The following is a 20,925-nucleotide window of genomic DNA, read 5'->3' as shown; positions in this document are numbered from 1 at the left end:
CTTCGTTTAAGGTGTTCCCAATTTCCAAAAATCACAAAATTTAAACTGGAGCCTCCTCAAATAATGTAACTTTGATCTAGAAATTTTCGGCACAAAATTCAACCCACAGAATTTTTTTTATTTTTTTGTTTTTTTCATATTTTATTTTTTGTACACTTTTGATCACTTTTTTTTTGTAGAAAATATTTTTTTTATACTTTAAAATAGTGTCAAGAAATAGTATGCAAAATTTCAGATCGTTTGAAAATCGTTTACCCACTGAAAAATATTTTTTTCTGAAAACTATAGGGGTAAAATTTGCTTTGAGGCTATTTTCTAGAAATCAGTTAAAAAGAACACCTAAAACGCCCAAATTTGATACCAAATGATAAAGAGTGAGAAGGATGAACGCGAAAGCAGATCGTAAAGTTTGTCAAAGTCGCGGATTTGACTTAGGGCTCTAGACGTTCGAAAAGAAACTTGGATTTTTGACATAACCTGAAACGAAATTAAATCCAAGTTAGATAAAATAATTAAAACAAATAATAAATCAAAGATTAATGAAGTGAATAAAGAAGATAAATGGAAAGATAGAACGTGGCGTGTAGAAGTCCTAAGAAGCCTTGAAAACACGAAAAATCCACAACCCCTTTCAAGCAGCTCTAATTTTCCCTCCAAGATAAATAACTTGGCAAGAAAAAGTTTGAAGATGATCCCCACAATCTAAAAAAATTGTTAAAACTCTTCTAAAAGAAACTCAAGAGAAATTCTTGAAAAGAAAAACTCAGAGAGAATTTATTAACTCAAAAGAGAAATAGAATAATAATGAATTGTCTATTTTGTGTACAATGCAAAAGCCTATATATAGACTAGCTAAATAAATCTAAATAAAACTTTTAAGTATACTAGGACTCTAATTTAAATTTAAACAAGAAGTAGTTTTAAATTAAACTTTATTGTTAACATAAAATTCCTAAATAACTTAAAATGCTTAATAATTATCAAAAATTCGGAATAAAATAATAATAAAATAATAAGAGCTGATAAATAAAATATTGGGCTCGTATATAATAAAAATTAAGCCTAAAACCTAAACCCAATATGATTTAAACTCGAATTAAAAGCCCAAAACTCGTAATTCCTGTCTCAGAAATTCTGCTCGCGCAGTCTTCACTAAAATAGTCATAACTTGAACTCCCGAACTCAAAATTGAGTGATTCAAAATGCGTTTCGAAGCTAAGAGATAGATCTTCAAATGCCATGAGACATCTCAACCTAGAAATGCCAGGATCCCATCCAAAAAGGCGTCGAAATTCTGCTGATTTCCCAAGCCTGAAAATTGGCAATTTTGATAATTGGAATCTAATAAATTTCACCCCATCTGTGCATGTATCAAAAGCTCTTTTTATAGATTCTTTTTGCAGTCAATTAGCTTCATTGAAGTAACATTTTATCCTTACATCATTCATTCTCATAAATTAGGGGTTTGGGAGTTAATTTGCATCCACATTTTAACATTTTCCTTTGGGTTACTATTAATGAAAAATGTAATTTAATGACATACCACTGTGAAAAGCTATTTGATTAGTCCTCGTTTAATGCATATAAATCCAACTTCCTCATCTTTACTATTGCATATAGATCTTAGATTGAAGTAGGAATCCAGCAATGGATTATTTCCATTCAGTCACAGCGACTTCAATTGTTGCAATCATTGCTTTTCCACTACTATTTCTTTTCCCTTTTCTATGGATATCAAGAAGAAACACAAACTCGAAGAAAACAGCACCAGAAGCTGGTGGAGCATGGCCTATTATTGGCCATCTCCGCGTCTTAGGAGGGCCACAACCACCTCATATAAGCTTGGGTAAAATGGCTGACAAATATGGAAGAATGTTCACTATCAAGTTGGGTGTGCGTAGAGCTTTGGTGGTGAGCAGTTGGGATATTGCTAAAGAATGTCTCACCATACATGATAAAGCATTCGCCACTCGTCCAAAGGTAGTAGCCATGGAAGTTTTAGGTTACAATAACGCCATGATCGCCACTGCTCCTTATGGACCTTATTGGCGTCAAATGCGTAAATTCGCCACTATTGAGCTCCTCTCAAATCATCGCCTCAACTTGCTTAAACATGTAAGGGAATCCGAGGTGAAAACATCACTGCAACAGTTATATCAACTATGGAACAAGAAGAAAAGTAGTAGCGGTGACAAAGTATTGGTGGAGATGAGGAGATGGTTCAGAGATGTTACACTTAACGTGATACTAATGATGGTTGTAGGGAAACGAATACCAAATTCATACGAAGGAGTTGAAACCGTGGAATGGAAGAATTTGGTGCACGAATTCTTTGAACTAGCTGGGAAGTTCGTGGTGGCAGATGCATTGCCGTTTTTGAGATGGTTAGATATTGGTGGAGAAGAGAAGCGCATGAAGAAGGTATCCAAAGAATTGGACCAACTTGTTGAGGGATGGCTACGAGAACACAGGGAAAAGATAGCTGAAAATGAGGCAAATAGTGAGGAAGATTTCATGGGAGTGATGCTATCTAAGCTCCGTGATGTTGAGCAACATGATGCCAATACCATCAACAAAGCCAACAGTCTCGTATGTTCATTTCTTAACCAAAATTTTTAATTATAATTCATATTTAATCTTTCTATTGCCTGCACATAATTGATGATTCCCTCTTTGTTGTCAATGTTTGGTGCTCATTTCTAATTGTTTGATTTGGTTTCTTTATATCGTCAGCAGTTTTTCATCACTTTGTGCTCTCTTTAATGTTGTCTGTCTGCTCTGAACCGATTACCAGTTTTGTTTCCTATAAAATATTGGACACTTGTTGCCTTGTTACATGATTTCTCTCTTTTTTTTTCTTTTTTTTTTTGACCTTTTTGACAGAAATTTCTCGTGTTTTCAAATAGTTTAAGTGGGGTTGTTTTGACAATTTTAACGGAGTTAAAATGGACTAAAATGTGTGACGGAAATCAAAGTAGGAATTTAAAAAATTAAATTTTAATTTAGATACTGTAGTGTATATTTACCATAACAATTGTATAATTTTTTCTTCTTTTAATAAAATTATTTTGGCTCTAAATCCACTAAATACTAATATTTTTATGATACATGATGTAACAGACTCTTGTTTTAGCTGCAGAAGACACGACATCGATTACAATGACATGGGCTTTAGTTTTATTGCTTAATAATCGTGATGCATTGAACAAGGTCCAACAAGAATTAGACATCCATGTTGGCAAGGATAAATTGTTAATATCAGAATCAGACACCAAAAACTTAGTGTACCTTCAATCTATCATTAAGGAAACGCTACGTCTACATCCTCCTGCTCCACTTTCAGTGACCCATGAAGCTATTGAAGATTGTACAGTTGATGGACACAATGTTTCAGCTGGCACTTGGCTTATTTTCAATATTCACAAGATTCATCGTGATCCTCACATATGGACAGACCCATCTAAGTTTCGACCAGAAAGATTTACGACCACCCACAAAGACTTTGATGTGAGAAGACAAAATTTTGAATTGATTCCATTTGGTAGTGGTAGAAGAATGTGTCCCGGAATTTCATTTGCACTTCAAGTTTTACAGCTTACGTTGGCTAATGTGTTACATTGGTTTGAGTTTGAAACCCCATCAAGCAAAGCAGTCGATATGCGTGAAGCACCAGGATTGACGAGTCCTAAAGTAACTCCATTAGAAGTTTATATATCTCCTCGCCTTCCTACTTTTGTTTATAATTTTAATACCTAATTTGGTTGTTATAAATTTCTATATCATATAAAAATTACCCTTTGTAGAAAAAAATTATAAATTTCATTCGGTTAGCACTATTTTCGTTTTGTATTTTCTGCATTATTACATATCCGTTTTGAAGATTTCCTTTATATTATGACTTAGGATGATATGGTTTTGATACAGCAATTTTTAATTGCTTTTTATTGTCACATCATTTAAAAAAAAAAAAGAATGAATTCACATGTTTGCCTTTACTTCAAAAAGAAACATGTTTGACTTCAACCGCAAAAGTTATTGAAGGTTTTAGGTGAGCTTCTTAATATCAACATTTTATGAGCTTTGATAAAGATAAATTTTAACAGGTTATTTTTATAAACTTCTAACAACTATTAAAATTATCAATTATTTACTTAAATTCTTAATGAAAAAACATAATTTTTTAATCAAATACTTAAAGTGACATAATTTTTTAATCAAATACTTAAAGTGATACATGCACAGATAGGGTGAAATTTATTAAATTTCAATCATCAAAATTGTCAATTTTTAGGCTTGGGAAGTCAGCAGACTTTCAACGACTTTTTGGATGGGATCCTGGTATTTTTTTAGTTGAGATGTCTCATGGCGTTTGAAGATATATCTCTTAACTTCAAAATGCATTTTAAATCACTCGATTTTGAGTTCGGGAGCTCAAGTTATGACCGTTTTAGTGAAGACTGCGTGAGCAGAATTTCTGAACGGGATTATGACGGGAATTACGAGTTTCGGGCTTTTAATTCGAGTTTAAATCATATTGGGTTTGGGTTTTAGGCTTAATTTTTATTATATATGAGCCCAATATTTTATTTATCAGCTCTTATTATTTTATTATTGTTTTATTCCGAATTTTTTATAATTATTAAGTATTCTAAGTTATTTAGGAATTTTATGTTAACAAGAAAGTTTAATTTAAAACTACTTTTTGTTTAGATTAAATTAGAGTTCTAGCATACTTAGGAGTTTTATTTATATTTATTTAGCTAGCCTATATATAGGCATTCGCATTGTACACAAAACAGACAATTCATTATTATTCTATTTCTCTTTTGAGTTAATAAATTCTCTCTGAATTTTTCTTTTCAAGAATTTCTCTTGAGTTTCTTTTAGAAGAGTTTTAACAATCTTTTTAGATTGTGGGGATCATCTTCAAACTTTTTCTCGCCAAGGTTTTTATTTCTGGAGGTGAAATTAGAGCTGCTTGAAAGGGGTTGTGGATTCTTCGTGTTTCCAAGGCTTCTTAAGACTTCTACACGCCACGTTCTATCTTTCCATTTATCTTCTTTATTCTCTTCCTTAATCTTTGATTTATTATTTTATTTTAGTTATTTGTTTTAATTGTTTTATCTAACTTGGATTTAATTTGGTCTCAAGTTGTATAAAAAATCCAAGTTTCTTTCCGAACGCCTAGAGCCCTAAGTCAAATCCGCGACTTGGACAAACTTTACTATCCGCTTTCACGTTCATCCTTCTCACTCTTTATCATAAAGTCCTATTGAAATTTCAAGTTTGTTGATAAGTACCAAAAGTAACATATTTTAATCACGTTCTTAATTCGATTTTAGGTGATTATTTGATGTAAATTGTGAGTTTTATACTCCTGATCTTTTAAATTCATGTTTTTATGCTTAATAGAACATTTGGGAGAAAAAAATGAGTGAAAAATCGAAAAATCGAAGCAAGCCATAAGAGCCACACGGGTGACCGATTCCATACGGTCGTGTGATCCACACGGACGATCACATGGTCATGTGGTAGGTCGTGTCAATTTCATGAATTTACATCCTAAATTGCGGGAATTTGCATTTTTTTAGATTTTTCGAGCATTCTAAGACGTATATATGATAAAAATAAGAAGAAATGAGTGGGCTATCATAGAATATTCAAGAAAACAACTCGAAAAACACTATTGAAGCTTATTCTAAAGTAGATTTCCGTCAAGATTGAAGATTCCCAGTTGATTTCTTAGGAGATTAATGATTTCTTAGGAGATTATCATGAGTTTCTTTATTTCTTTCGGTTATACTGTCTCTTGGATGTTTTTATTTGCAGGCATAAACTAATTTTCTAAATACCTAGGGGAGATGGACCCTATGATGATTCTGTATTTTGATTTTTATTTTACACAATAAATAATTAAATTTCTTAATTATGTGTGCTTAATTCTTGGTTTAATATTTCTAGGTTATTGATCCATGTTTGATGTGTTTAAATCAAAGGAGGAATAGACCCTGTTTAAGAGTAAATCTAGCGTAATTGAGTGGAGTTGCATGCAATCCTAGAAATAAGACGACATAAATCTACCAGATTAGAGTCAATCTAATAGAGGAATTTATAGATCGAGTTAATGCGATAATAGGGTTCTAATTAGAAATAAATTCTAATTAATCAACCTAGAGTCTGTTGCTCTTACTCTCGAAAGAGATATTAGTATAATTTAGATTGATAGTAAAAAATGAAATCTAAGTGAGTTCTTTCTTGGGTATTGTTTTGCTTCTTGGTTCTTACTCGATGATTTTCGTATTTTATTCTTTGTTGTCTTCATTAGTTAATTAATTTAGTTAATTTTAGTTTTTAATCAATCATTCTATTTATTCGGTTAAATAATAGAAAGACAGTAATTACTAGTACCTTTAGTTTTTGTGGGAACCATATCTTTGCTCACTGTAACTATACTATTAACTGGTAGGTACATTTGTCTTAGTCAAATTTTTAGTTAGTTTCATGAACCAATGACATGACACATTGACCAATAAATCATAAATTCACAATCTCTTTATATGATACATAACAAAATATCCTCTAAATAACTCTATATCTCACAAAAAACAATATTCTCTAGCTACCATATCCATCAACTATTTATTCAAATTAGCTGATTTGTCAAGAAACTAACTAAAATTTTGACTAAGACAAGTGCACCTATCAATTAATATTATAGCTACAGAAAGTAAAAAACCGTTCGTACAAATACTAAAAGTACTAGTAATTACCGTCTAAATAACAATATTCTCTAACTACCAAATCCATCAACTATTTACTCAAATTCCTAATGAAAAACATAATTTTCTAGCCAAATACTCAAAATCCTATTGAAAATCCAACTTGGTAAAAATTCTTAAAAAATAGTTAATTAAAATTTATAAAATTTAAAACGCCAAAATATTAATTTTATAATTTGCATATTACAATTACATTTTTCGAGTCTTTTAAAAAATCACTAATCGCTAATAATATTTTATTGTTAAAAAAAACTCCATTTATAAGTATAATTAAAATTAATGAATGCATCATTGATTAATACTCAATATATTCTCATTATTAAGCGAAGAGATGGTTCAGAGATGTTACTCTTAACGTGATACTAATGATGGTTGTAGGGAAACGAATACCAAATTCATACGAAGGTGTTGAAACCGTGGAATGGAAGAAGTCGGTGGACGAATTCTTTGAACTAGGTGCGAAGTTCGTGACGGTAGATGCATTTCCGTTTTTGAGATGGTTAGACATCGGTGGAGAAGAGAAGCGCATGAAGAAGGTATCCAAAGAATTGGACCAACTTGTTGAGGGGTGGCTACGAGAACACAAGGAAAAGATAGCTGAAAATGAGGCAAACAGTGAGGAAGATTTCATGGGAGTGATGCTAACTAAGCTCCCTGATGTTGAGGAACATGATGCAAATACCATCAACAAAGCTACCAAGATCTCGTATGTTCATTTCTTAACCAAATTTTTTAATTATAATTCATATTTAATATTTTTATTGCCTGCACATAATTGATGATTCCCTCCTTGTTGTCAATGGTTGGTGCTCATTTCTAATTGTTTGATTTGATATTTAAGGATTTTTTTTCCTATTTAAGTACTTAAATTCATTTTTAATATATAATTTAGTACTTGAAATTTTTTTGTTCAATTTAGTACCTATATTTTTTTACTAGGGTATGCATGTCAAATATTCATTGAGCCATATGATATCATTTGGCATAAATACCAAATTGAATATAAAAACTAAACTTAAGTACCAAATTTAAACAAAAAAAACTCGTATACTAAATTAAACATTGAAACTAAAATTAAATAATAAATGTTATATTAAAATTTGATTTTATTTTTATATTCTCACTTTCTTTGTTTATCCTCCTTTTCTACTCAATCAAATATTCTTTAAAACTTTCTAAAATTGAATTTAAAAGTTACCCATTTTAGTAATATAAGTGAAACAAACAATAACCCCAAACCCTTGAGAATCCAAACATCATAGAATTTTTCTAGAAAATCTTCAATTACAAAGGCAATTTGAAAACAGCACCCAAATAAGGGTGACTCGTTCGTGAAACCATGGTGAGTACTTGATGTAACATCAACCTAAAATGGTCCTAATGGACCATTACCCAACTTCCCTATATATCATCATCATCATCAAAATCGTGGTCCTTCAAAAAGGGATCGCATTAAAACCCCCCATCTTCATTTACTATCATCACATGGGTGACTTCTACTGTCACCTCTTCTTACACTTCATTGGTTGTTCTTACATAATAGGTCATCATCTCCTCGAGATCTCAGCCTTGAAATCATGCCCATGCATCATCAATCTTGATGTAGCTTTCATTGAGTGGATCTCAAAATTTTGTCCCTTTAGGCTCAAGATGGCTGTATCCATGGATGATGGTCACCCTACAATCAGGGGAGAAAACTTTAAGCTTTCTTAAATTGATTAGACAGGTATTTCTTGTCATTTTCATTTGTGTTTACTCCTTTTTGACCCCTAGTGGTTGTTTTGATTGAATTAATTTGAATGCAAACTGAAATTTTGAAATTAGTAGTAAGTAGTTTTTTTTTATGGGATCAAAAAATGAGAAGATTTTGATAAAAATATAAACTTGAAAAATGAGTTTAAAAAAAAAATAAGGTCTAAATAAAAAAAGGGTCGGGCATTAGGTAACGCTTTTTTGGCCTGGGCTCGGCTTAAATTAGCAAAAAGACGAAAGAAATCAGATATTTTCTTTCTGTTTTCTTGCTATTATCTTATTGTTTTCTCATTGTTTTATTATCATTTCATTGTTATGTTACTACTATTTTATTATTGTTATTATTTTAGAGGCATTTACTTGTTAAGTTAAACCTATCTTAGTGTTATTTAAGTATAAATTTTTTTAATTTATTTTCAAGTTGTTGAAAAATATTTATTTTAGTGTTTTTAGTATTTTTTATGTATTATATTTTTTAAATTTTTTATATGAAACATAATATAAAAATTTTAATTTGGGCACGTCAGGCCTAGGTTTTAGTATTTTTTATCCAGGTTGGTTTTGGGCAATATTTTAAGTCTATTTTTTATGCCAAGCTGAACTCGAGCCTAAAATTTTGACAATGCCTAGCTTGAACCCGGCTCGACCCATGGACAGATTTAGTAGTAAGGTATATTAAATTACATGTGTACACTGAATTATACATTGATAAACAAATGCAAAAAGAATAAAAGATTAAACACAAAAAGTGTAAATTGGGTTTAAATCCACATCTACGAGGCTTTACTGAGAGAAAATTTCACTATACAATACCAGCAGTGATTTAAGCCGAATATATTTTAATCTTTGAATAATTGCAATCTCACACAAGTACACTTAGTATGAATTCTGCCTTCTTCGCCTTTCCTACTAGGGACAAAGCTAAAAGATTACTTTAAGAAATTAGTGATGAATCATAATTTTTTTAAGAGCCAAGTATAAATTTACTTTTATATGAACTTAAAATTTTTAAAATTTTGAAATAGCTACAAGTGTAAATCCACTCTTTAAGACTGAATTTGTAGAGAAAAAACCCTCTCTGCATCATTGGTCTTTTTCACCAAAATCATTGAAAGGTGTGTTTCAATGTTTTGTTTTCTTATCCTCGAGCTAAAGCTAGAAACTAGCAATTGTCTTTTTAATAACTTTTTATAAGATGTTATCGTATCTGATCTTTTAATATAATATTTAGAATTATTTATAGTCCCTTCTCGATTCATAAATAAGAGGATAATATATTTTAACGTACTCAAACTCACTTCTTCTTACATTGACAATAATATTTATACTAATTATTATTTTATATGCAAGAATATATTTACAAGAAAACTAATAATGAAATTGGAGTGGTACGTATGATTAATGCAAGTACGAAAAGTTAGTTCACCTAACTTCAAAATAAATTGAATCTTTCTTCACAACAAAAATATGTTCACAACAAAATATGATGTCAGTGATTATATTTTTTTATAAATTTTATGTACTTAAAAAAGTTAAAAATTATATTTTTTTCTTAAAAATTCAATTCAATTATTAAAATTGTAATTTTTATTGTTTAAATTTATCAACTAAAATTTTTTTATTAAGTTATTCTTATATGATGTAGTATATGATTGATAGGAAATAAATATAATAAATAGATAAATTTTGATAGAAATTATTAATAACGATATTGATTGAAGTAAAATTTTAAAATTAAAAAATATAATATTTTAAATTATAAAGATTAAATCTCAAATTCTATACAAGTATAAGGGGTATATTTTAACCAATAAATTATAATAGATTGGGAAAATATTACACTTCCCTAAGCAAGAAAGATCTCCATTCTACTTTAAAGCCATGAATATGACATGACATCCCAGAACACTTTAATAACCACTATAAATCCAACACCTTCATCTTCAATTGCCGGCACATCCTACCCTGTACTAGCAATAATTATGGACTCGTTTCATTCATCCCCAGCAACTTCAACCATCGCAATAATTGCTTTTCCATTACTGTTACTATTTCTTTTCTCTTTCCTATGGATATCAAAACATACCCTAACAGACACAAACAAGAAGCAAACACCACCAGAGGCTGGTGGAGCATGGCCTATTATTGGCCATCTTCACCTCCTAGCAGGGCCACAACCACCTCACATAAGCTTGGCTAACATGGCTGACAAATATGGAAGAATGTTCACTATCAAGTTAGGTGTGCATAGAGCTTTGGTGGTGAACAATTGGGAAATTGCTAAAGAATGTCTCACCATAAATGATAAAGCATTCGCCTCTCGTCCAAAGGTAGTAAACATGGAGCTTTTGGGTTATAACAATGCCATGATTGTCTTTGCACCATATGGACCTTGTTGGCGTCAAGTGCGCAAGTGTGTCGCCATTGAGCTCCTTTCAACTCACCGACTCGATTTGTTTAAACATGTAAGGGAATCCGAGGTGAAAACATCACTGGAACAGTTGTACCAGATATGGAACAAGAAGAAAAGTACTAATTGTGACAAAGTATTGGTGGAGATGAAGAGATGGTTTAGGGATGTTACTCTTAACATGAGTATGAGGATTATTGTGGGCAAGCGAATATCGAGTTCAAGTGAAGGAGGTGAAACCATGAAGTGTAAGGAATTATTGGAAGATTTCTTTGAAATGGCGGGCAAGTTTGTAATTTCGGATACGCTACCGTTCCTGAAATGGTTGAACATAGGTGGATACGAGAAGTCGATGAAGAAGATAGCGAAAGAATTAGACCGCATTGTCGAGGGATGGCTACGAGAGCACAAGTGCAAGAGAGGTGAAGATGAGGCAAATAGTGAGGAGGATTTCATGGGAGTGATGCTACCTATTCTTCGAGATGCGGAGGAGCATGATGCTGATACCATCAACAAAGCCACCAGTCTCGTACGTTCATTTCTCTTAAAGTTTTCTATTTTTTTTTAACAATTCCATTATAGGTTCTAATCGTTTTAACTCTTTGTAACACAAAAATTAGAACTACTCATAACCTCTCCCCAACCCATAAATAGAAACATAATATGTTTCAACGCATTCGAATATACATTCTCCTACATTGATAAGAATATCCATACCAATCGAACTAATACTCAATTCAAAAATTTTTGTTCTATTTTAAAATAATATAAAGTAGGTTGTTTTGGCTTTTCACAATCTTTAAAGTTATTGAAAATGATAAGTTAAAAGTTTTATATAATTATTTTTTCTTCTATTAACATTTTTTATTGAATTTTTTTTATATTTATTTGAAGATGTATGATAAGCTATTGAATATCTATGGTACATGAAATAGGCTCTTATTTTAGTGGCAGAAGATACAACCTCGATTACAATGATATGGGCTTTATCTTTGTTACTCAATAATCGTGATGCATTAAATAAGGTTCAACAAGAGTAAGACATCCATGTTGGCAACAATAGATTGTTAGTGAAAGAATCGGATATCAAAAACTTAGTGTACCTTCAATCAGTCATTAAGGAAACTCTTCGCCTATACCCTGCTGCTCCGCTTTCTGTGATGCATGAATCCATTGAAGATTGCACTGTTAATGGATATCATGTTTCAACCGGCACTTGGCTTATTATCAATCTTCAAAAGATTCATCGTGATCCATTCATTTGGGAAAACCCTTTTGAATTTCATCCTGAAAGATTCATGACTACCCATAAAAACATTGATGTGAGGGGATATAATTTTAAACTAATTCCATTCGGTAGTGGTAGAAGAATGTGCCCTGGCATTTCATTTGCACTTCAGATTATGCAACTTACATTAGCTAATTTGTTGCATTGGTTCAAGTTTGAAACCCTGTTGAATGAAACAGTCGGTATGCGTGAAGTAGCTGAAATGACGAGTCCTAAAGCAACTCCATTGGAAGTTCATATAACTCCTCGCTTACCTACTTTTGTTTATGACTCCAACAACTAGTTGAATTGTTAAGTTTGACTTGTAATAATGAAAAAAATAATATTATCTTATACTCTAATAAACTTCTAAAATTTTATTTTGTTATACACATTCTCACACACTACCATTAAATCATCCCATCATATTCTAATGAACCCATCATGCCTTTACAGCAACCTTATATATAATCGTGAAAGCTGCCTCCCCTTTCTCTATAAAAGTTTTCTCCATAACACAAGAAGAAAGAGAGGCTTCATATGATGCCAAAACGCTACCTAATCTCTCCCAAGAAATCTCAAAACTTATGAGATCCTCAAAAACCATCCTTCCTTGCGACTCATCGCACCCCTTATAACCATAATAAGCTACCCAACTTTGCTATCTCAATGGAGGTGTGTTCAAGTACATTATTGCCAATGACAATATCTAATTTTTGTTGTATCAAAAATTGTATTGCGCGATGAAAAGATTTAAAATTTTTAATTTGCTAAATGCCAATAATATCTAATTTCATAAGTTCGATAAGTGACGTTCATTTTGATAATTTCCAGCATTATATTAACATTTATAAAAAAAATATATTTATAATATTTTCCCCTAGGTGTAAATCAAACATTGTATTTGAAAATTATTCTACTTTGATTTGAGAAAAAATTGAATTGAATTGAATTATTTTTTAATTAATCTTACACGAGCTATCGGATAAGAATAATTTAAATATCTTAATACTCAATTCAAATAATTGATAAAGCTTAATCTGAGTTTTTATATTTATAAATGTTGTAATGGCCAATTTTTGACCCAGACAAATAAAAAATAACAAAACCCAATAAACCAAATAAATAAAGTCCAAAGTACAAAACTAAAAGACTAGCCCAACAGACCCAAATCAACCTAGCCCACTAAACATTTTCCAAAGAAAAAAAAAAGAGGAAACCTTAGCAGCTCCCCAAGCCTCCAGCCGCCGCACGCTAGGCCAACCATGGGCCACCTTGCGCACTACCACCACCACACCCCGCGCATGCCCTTCTCATCCATGCGTCTGACATCGCCTGCAAAACGAGACAAAACTACAGAGAACAGAGCAAAAACGCAACAAACAATAGAAATTTGCTTGGTATTCGGCTATAAGAAGCCTCAATCGAAAATATGTGGGGTTTTTTTTGGGGGGGAAAATACAAAAAGTTTGTATCAAAAACAAAAGAAAAAAGAAAAGTTTAGAAGGTGAACTTCAATTTTTTTTCCTCTGTTATCTCAATCTTTCTATTTATCTTTGCTTTGTTTTATTTTTTATTTCATTAACTTACTTTAAAACAAAAAAGAATCAAGAAAGAAAAGAGTCTTACCGGATCTACCCCGTGGCCGCTCCCCTCTCCGTTCGGCACGGTGAACCACCGGCGATGATGGGTGTTGAAACCCTAGCTGAAGAAAGGAGGAAGAGATAAAAAAGGGGGGTTGAGAGCATTAGGTTTTTTAGAAAAAATATATAAAGGTTAAAATGGTTTTAAAATAAAAGCTTAATTGAAAAGTCAAAGGTGAAACGGCGCCACTAACTCCATGATTTGTATGTTTTTGCTTTTAGGAATATTTGTCCCCCTGGTCCCTCAACCTCTCCAGTGCGCTGCAATTTAGTGCTTTAGTTACCTTTTTTCTATGATTTTGCAATTTGGCCACCTAATTCTCTGAGGTTTTCAATTTAGCCTCGTACCAAGCACTGCGTTTTAATGATTGGGGATATTTCTATTTTCGGTCCTCCCATGTTGCGCGCATATTGCAATCTGATCCTCTCCTCCTTATTTTCTTTTCAAATCTGCCCCACAACTTTGTTTTTAGTTTAATTTTAGTCCTGTTTTCGTTTATTTTCGTTTTTTTATCTAAATATCCTTGTTATTTTCATATTATTATTATTATTATTATTATTATTATTATTATTATGTTCTTTTGTTATATGCGTGTATATATATATGTATTTGTATTAGGTTTTTTTATTTATTCTATTTTAATATTTTTAATGCTATACTTGCCTTTATATTTCAACATTATTATTATTATTATTATTATTATTATTACCAATGTTTATATATGTTTTATGTATATATGTATATATATATTTACGTATAGGCTTATTTTTATTACTTTACTTCAATATCTTTATTGTTTTTGTTTTTGTGTTTCAATATTGTTATTATATTTATTATTTTATCATTATAATAGTGTATATTTCTATTTAAGTACATAGATTTATATATATAGTATTTTTGTTATGTTACATTGTTGTTTTTTGTATTTTAATACCATTACTATTATAATCATTAACCGTAGTATATGTTTTGTTATATACGTATATATTTTATATATTATGTATATTATTATTTTTATTATACATATTACGTATATATTAAATATCGTATTATTCATGTATTATATCATATATGCACATATCTTTAATATATATATATATAAGTATATCTTTATGTAATATTAGTATTATTATTAATATTAATATGTTTTTTTAACATCGTAATTATATGTGTATATATTATGTAAAATGTTTTAATATTATATTATATATATGCTTTATATATATTATGAACATGTATTTTCAATATTATTAGTTAAATTTTTGTATATATTACCCTATGTACATATTTTAATAATACAAGTTACGTATACATTTTTACTATCTTATGTATATACTTCAAACACTATATATAGTATATTTCTAACACTATTACTATTTATATATACATATATATATTTTACATATATACTCTTAATTATCTTTATATGTATATTCATTGTGTTCTCATTGTGTTCTCGTATTTCATACTATTGTTACATTTAATATCGCGTGCATTGTCATTGTTTTTAATATTATTGTTGTATGTATTATGTGCCTTGATGTATTTCCAACTATTATCTTTCGTTTCCCGCCCATTTTTATATATTACCCCGTTGTTCATTATTTTAAAATATTTATTCGTGTTTTTATTTATTTCAATAAGCAATGCAGCGTACCGATTTAAACACTATGTCATCGATTTCATCGCTATGTTGGGTGAATATCAATCGACTCGTGTTAAAACGGTATATCCTTCTCAAAAGAAAACGAAACTTGAAATTTCTCGTGTTTTGATCGGATCACGATTCAATGTTACTTTGGACTAGCAATTTTGAAAATTAAGACAACACTTGTTTATAAGATACAAATTTTGGGCGTCGCGAGGGTGCTAATACCTTCCTCGCTCGTAACCGACTCCCAAACCCAAATTTTTCTCTGGACTTTCACGTAGACCTAAACTTGGCCTTCTTTTTGTTTTAAAAATAAATTTATTAGGTGTCCGATCACACCTATAAAAAGGATCGGTGGCGACTCCCTTTGTTAATAAAATCGAAAGTTAGTTTTCAAATGTTTAATAAATCATCACAATTAGCGACCAACCGAAAGCTAAGCTAAAAATTTTTACGTCGCTACAGCTGGCGACTCCATTGGGGACCATTTTTGAGAGTCGAGTTGAATTAAATGCGCGTTGTCAAAATTTTCAAAGTTCCTTGTTCAAATTAACATTTAGTCGTGATCCTCAAATTTTTTGTTTTCAAAACAATTATGCATTTGCATCGTGTTGTATATATTCTAACTTGTTTTATCCGGTTGTTTTTCAGCTTTAAATTTTTGTGATTTTAGTTTTGGCTTAGTTTTTTAAATAAAACGTAAAGGTTTGTGAGTTTCTCCCCACACACCATGCACATACATCTTTGCATAACATGAGCTCTATACCCGGGCTCCGTCCGTTTAAGTGAAAGTAAATGCTACGCCTTCGTGAGTTAACTCGTCCCTCCGTACAGGCTAGTGAATACTTTCGGGTTACATAAGACTTATGCTTTCGTGAGTTAACTTGTCCCTCCGCATAGGCATAAATAAATGTAATCCCTCGAATTGAACTCGTGAGTCTGTAATGGGCTATGACCGAGGCTTCGTACTAATCTTAGCAGATGACAGTACGGACAATTCGAGTACCTATCTAGAACCAAAACCGCATATAATGAACCATACGAGCCACCTAACTAGAGCCATGCCGAACCTCCGTCCGTTTAGTAGTTACCAAAATAAGTGCACGGGAGGAACGCCTCTTGCCTTTTGCATTTTCACTTTCTATACAAGGGGATTGGGTCTGTTTAATAAACTAGATTTGGGTAGTTTGATTCGTTAAATTTTCCATATTTTTTCTGTCTGTATTTAATTACTAATCAAGGTTGTTTGTCTTTGCCGTATTGTTTTTCATCATACATTATAGGCATCATATTAGAAAGGTGTTGACCAAAGATCGGTTGCCAAAAAACGGGTTTCTAATGGAAGAGTCAATTATACAAACAACCGAGAAAAATGCCGTAGTCCGAGATTGGTCTCTAAAAACTCAGAAAGAAAAAAGGGGATAGTCTAGTGGAGGGGTGTATTGCCAATCTGCCCGAGCACGTAACTGTGAATGTTCGCCAGAATAACCTTGAAGATTTGGTTCGGGTTTGGAATCAGTGGGACTCGGACACTAGGGGTATCTTCATTGAGAGATATGGGGACATAGCCAACTTGATTGCTGTCAACATAGACGAACGATTGATCCAACCCATGGTCAGATTTTGGGATCCGGGTTACCAATATTTTACTTTCAACCAGGAAGACATGACCCCGACTATAGAAGAGTACGATGTTCTGCTTCGTATCGATAATGTACAACCCTATAAGATATATGTGAAAGAACCTAAGCCGATGACCTTCAAGAAAAAGTTGGTGAGATTGACAGACATGACTGACGCATGGGCCGAAAAACAGATAAAAAAGAAGAATGAAACCATTTGTATTCCATGGTCTGCCTTACGAGATTTGGTTCTGAACCATCCCGACATGTTGAAAAGGATAAATCTATTCGCTTTGGACATTTACGGTTTGATCATTTTCCCGAAAGTTCTCGGACATCTTGAAGTTGCAATAGTCGATTTCTTTAAAAGGTTAAAACAAGGAATCAACCCTGTCCTGACTATCCTAGCCGAGACCTTCAGATCCCTGAACAGTTGTAGGAAAATGGGGAAAGGACACTTTATCGGATGCGCGCAGTTACTAAATGTCTGGATTTTGAGTCACTTTTGGAAAGTAGAGCGTACCTCGTTCCATATGTTTTCAAAAACATTTGCCCCGTTGGAAGCTTATCTCAAGAAAGAATGGCCAAAGGAAGTCACTGAACAGCATTGGGTCTCAGTTTTTCAGAACCTTCGAGCTAAGGATATAACGTGGAGAGCACCGTGGATACGCCCTTCGGTTCTGCTATACAAGGTCGGAGATCAAGATTGGGTACCACTACTTGGATTATAGGGAGGAGTCGGATATGCCCCACTATTAGTCCAAAGGCAATTTTCTTCGCGACAATTCATACCCGCCACTGGAGGATTGGCACAATCCGAATTTGCTTTTGCAGGTGAAGGGTATATGAAGAGGGTCCGAGACACTGCAAAGTCTTGGAAGAAAGTTCATCTCATAGAATTGGCTCTATACGCTGATACCCTCACCCAAGATTACGACATATGGAGAAAGCAACGAGCGAACAGTCAGCAAATCTCGTCAACGAACTACACCGTCCAGAATCCTTTCTCGGAGGAAATGTCGTCTGAGCTAGAAATGGCAAGACAAGAATTTGAACAAGAAAAGGCCAAGATGTCTTGGGACCTTAGTGCTCTTCAAGAGGAAAACTACCAATTGAAGATCGACGTTCAGATTGAAAGATCCAGAACCGAGAAAGTGCAAAAAGAAGTTGAAGTCGTGAGAAATGACTTAAGAGACCTCCATCTGGAAAATAAAAAGTTAAGAGACACAATAAAAAATGGTGGGCTGGGCAAGTCGTCGGCAGAATGGAAAGAGGAGATAAGCAACATTAAAGGAGGGATAGAATTTTGGAAAGGAAAAGCAAATAAAGAATAATAAAAGGCTGCGCGGGCTATGATAGAATTGAGGAAGAAGAACGCCGAATATGAAGTTGTGTCTGCCGAGGTGATGACTAGTCGATCTAAACGTCAAGAACTAAAAGAAATGATACAAGAGTTAGAAGATATGCTGCAAGATCGTCAACAACAGTTAGATACTCTCTTGAAGGCTTTGGAAGAAAAAGATAGTCAGTATGATAGAGACATTCGTGCTTACGAAGAGGGCCTCCAGGAAAAAGAAATGCAACTTAGCTATTTGATCAATGAAGTTCGTGGGGTAGCCATGCACGTGGTACAATTATTGGAAGAAGCTAAAAATCTCAGTTGCCAATTCCCACCAAGCCAACGATCTAGCATATCGGAATTCTTAGAGCGAGTAAAGAAATATGGCGATATAGCTAGAAAGTTTGTGTAATAGCTGAATCAAAAATGGCAAAATGTTTTGTAATGAACTATTTTGATGAATGAAATGCCTAAATAGGGGCTATCTTGAAATCAACACCAAATCCTTACATGTCATTCATGACTAACATTCATTTGGTATTCAAGCATTCATGCATTTATTCATTCATTCATGGCATATCCCGTACTTATTTGCTGAAGTTAAAACGTACAATTCGCAGTTGCAATACTTCAAATCTGGAACCATGCCACTTGTATAGAACGCGTCGACAAACTAGAACAATGGAGGCTGAATTCAATGAAAAGATTGAAAGAATGGAAAGAATCCAAAAGGAATTACAATAGCAATTGGCTAGGTCACAGCAAGAGACGAAAGACTTAATGGTGAGATCACGAGAAGAATCGCAAGAACAGAAGGATCAAATGGCCAAGATGATGGAGATGGTGTCAGCTTTAGTTAAAGGAAAGGGACCCATGCAGAGCCCTGACATCGAGGAATCTCGGTCAAGAGTTAATCACAATCAAGACCCGCTCTATCCCCCCCAGATTCACTCCACCACACGCCCGCGCAGCACAAAGAGGGTACACCCAAGGAGAACCCACAGACCTAAAGCAACGGCCGGTGCCACATACTCATTTAGGGTAAGGAATATTCATATCAAATTCTGGGGCTAATCCTGCCAATCCAATTGTTCCAGATTTGGACAATCCAGCGGAAATAGCCAGGTTGAGAACGGACGATCATGAGGCTCAAGAGAAGTATAGGAGCTTAGAGGAAAGACTCAAAGCAATAGAGGGTACTGAAGCCTTCTCTGCACTAAGTGCCAAAGAGCTCAGTTTGGTGCCTGATCTAGTTCTACCTCCGAAGTTCAAGGTGCCTGATTTCGAAAAATACGATGGCACGAGATGTCCAAAGGCGCATCTTGTCATGTTTTGTCGAAAAATGACTGGTTACGTGAATGAAGACCAGCTACTCATACATTGTTTTCAAGATAGTCTAGTAGGATCGGCTCTTCGATGGTACAACCAACTTAGTAAGGAAAGGATCCGATCTTGGAAAGACTTGGCGTCGGCATTCTGTGAGTAGTACAAGCATGTATCAGATATAGTGTCTGATCGGATGACTTTACAAATGATGGAGAAGAAGCCGTCAGAAACTTTTAGACAGTATGCACAGAGATGGAGGGACGTCTCAGCCCAAGTGGAACCCCCACTAACGAAAACGGAGATAACCGTCCTTTTTATCAACACCTTAAAGACGTCGTTTTATGACAAGCTGGTGGGAAGTGCTACGAAGGATTTTTCGGATATCGTAATATCCGGAGAACTTATAGAGAATGCCATCAAAAGTGGAAGGATGGAAGGTTCAGAAAGTTCAAAAAAGGCAGTGCCCATGAAGAAGAAAGAACCAGAAGCCCATATGGTAGGAATGGAAAGCCGTTATACCCCTAATCCATATCCAAACCAACCCCGACCTCGAAATTATCCTCCTCCGAATTTTTATTATCCTCCTCAAACCCCTTACTACCAAGCATCACCTCATTCCTACCCTGTATACGCCATGAATAACCAAAGGCCCGTCACTACATTCCCACAAAACACTCTACCCGCTCAAAGCCAACCCAGAAATGAACCAAGACCAACAAAGCCCAATCCCGATAGACAGCAATTCACCCCTATTCCTGTGTCGTATAGGGAACTGTACCCAAAACTTCTAGAGAAGCAATTAATATCTCCCCATTACATGGCACCCCTTAAACCTCCATACCCGAAATGGTACAATCCAAATGCTAGTTGTGCATACCATGCAGGGAACTAGGGGCACTCTACGGAAAACTGCCTGGCCTTCAAAAGGAGAGTTCAAGGACTTATCGATGCGGGTATTCTGCGATTTGATGGCACTGGCGGTACATCCGGGAACCCATTCCCAAACCACGCCGAAGGGAATGTGAGCGCAGTGGGAGAGGAGGGCAAACGACAAAGTAGAAGATAGGTTTCTGAAATAAGAACACCTCTGCAGAAAATCTGGGAGGTGCTAGTTGAAAAGGGTTTACTTTGTCAT

The 20,925-nt window shown here is 33.6% G+C and overlaps 3 protein-coding genes and 1 long non-coding RNA gene across 7 annotated transcripts; 3 read left to right on the top strand and 1 right to left on the bottom strand.

Annotated features, from left to right (window-relative positions):
* The first annotated feature begins 1,419 nt into the window (after positions 1 to 1,419).
* On the top strand, positions 1,420 to 3,836 carry LOC107935582 (cytochrome P450 CYP82D47). The gene is made up of 2 exons (XM_041114787.1): positions 1,420 to 2,589; positions 3,121 to 3,836. Exons 1-2 carry the CDS (start codon positions 1,648 to 1,650, stop codon positions 3,754 to 3,756), a joined length of 1,578 nt encoding a protein of 525 aa, XP_040970721.1. The 5' UTR covers positions 1,420 to 1,647; the 3' UTR covers positions 3,757 to 3,836.
* Positions 3,837 to 7,104: 3,268 nt separating this feature from the next.
* On the top strand, positions 7,105 to 8,857 carry LOC121230267 (cytochrome P450 CYP82D47). The gene is made up of 2 exons (XM_041114786.1): positions 7,105 to 7,485; positions 8,323 to 8,857. Exons 1-2 carry the CDS (start codon positions 7,145 to 7,147, stop codon positions 8,378 to 8,380), a joined length of 399 nt encoding a protein of 132 aa, XP_040970720.1. The 5' UTR covers positions 7,105 to 7,144; the 3' UTR covers positions 8,381 to 8,857.
* Positions 8,858 to 10,392: 1,535 nt separating this feature from the next.
* LOC121230266 (demethylepipodophyllotoxin synthase) lies at positions 10,393 to 12,596 on the top strand. 4 transcript variants are annotated; one of them, XM_041114785.1, is made up of 2 exons: positions 10,393 to 11,470; positions 12,409 to 12,596. In XM_041114785.1, the coding sequence occupies exons 1-2, from the start codon at positions 10,424 to 10,426 to the stop codon at positions 12,424 to 12,426; spliced, it is 1,065 nt and encodes a 354-aa protein (XP_040970719.1). In that variant the 5' UTR covers positions 10,393 to 10,423; the 3' UTR covers positions 12,427 to 12,596. The 4 variants fall into 4 exon arrangements, with proteins under 4 accessions (XP_040970719.1, XP_040970716.1, XP_040970718.1 ...); XM_041114782.1 differs by having other exon boundaries at positions 12,384 to 12,596; XM_041114784.1 differs by having other exon boundaries at positions 11,890 to 12,596.
* Positions 12,597 to 13,230: 634 nt separating this feature from the next.
* LOC107890236 (uncharacterized) lies at positions 13,231 to 14,024 on the bottom strand. Its single transcript, XR_005928229.1, has 2 exons — positions 13,838 to 14,024; positions 13,231 to 13,543 (listed from the first exon to the last, which is right to left on the bottom strand). It is a non-coding gene; the product is annotated as an uncharacterized lncRNA (long non-coding RNA).
* Between the last annotated feature and the right edge of the window lie 6,901 nt (positions 14,025 to 20,925).

This window comes from Gossypium hirsutum, chromosome A06 (assembly GCF_007990345.1).
Source record: "Gossypium hirsutum isolate 1008001.06 chromosome A06, Gossypium_hirsutum_v2.1, whole genome shotgun sequence".
NCBI lineage: Eukaryota > Viridiplantae > Streptophyta > Magnoliopsida > Malvales > Malvaceae > Gossypium > Gossypium hirsutum.
This window is presented reverse-complemented; position numbering and strand designations above follow the sequence as displayed.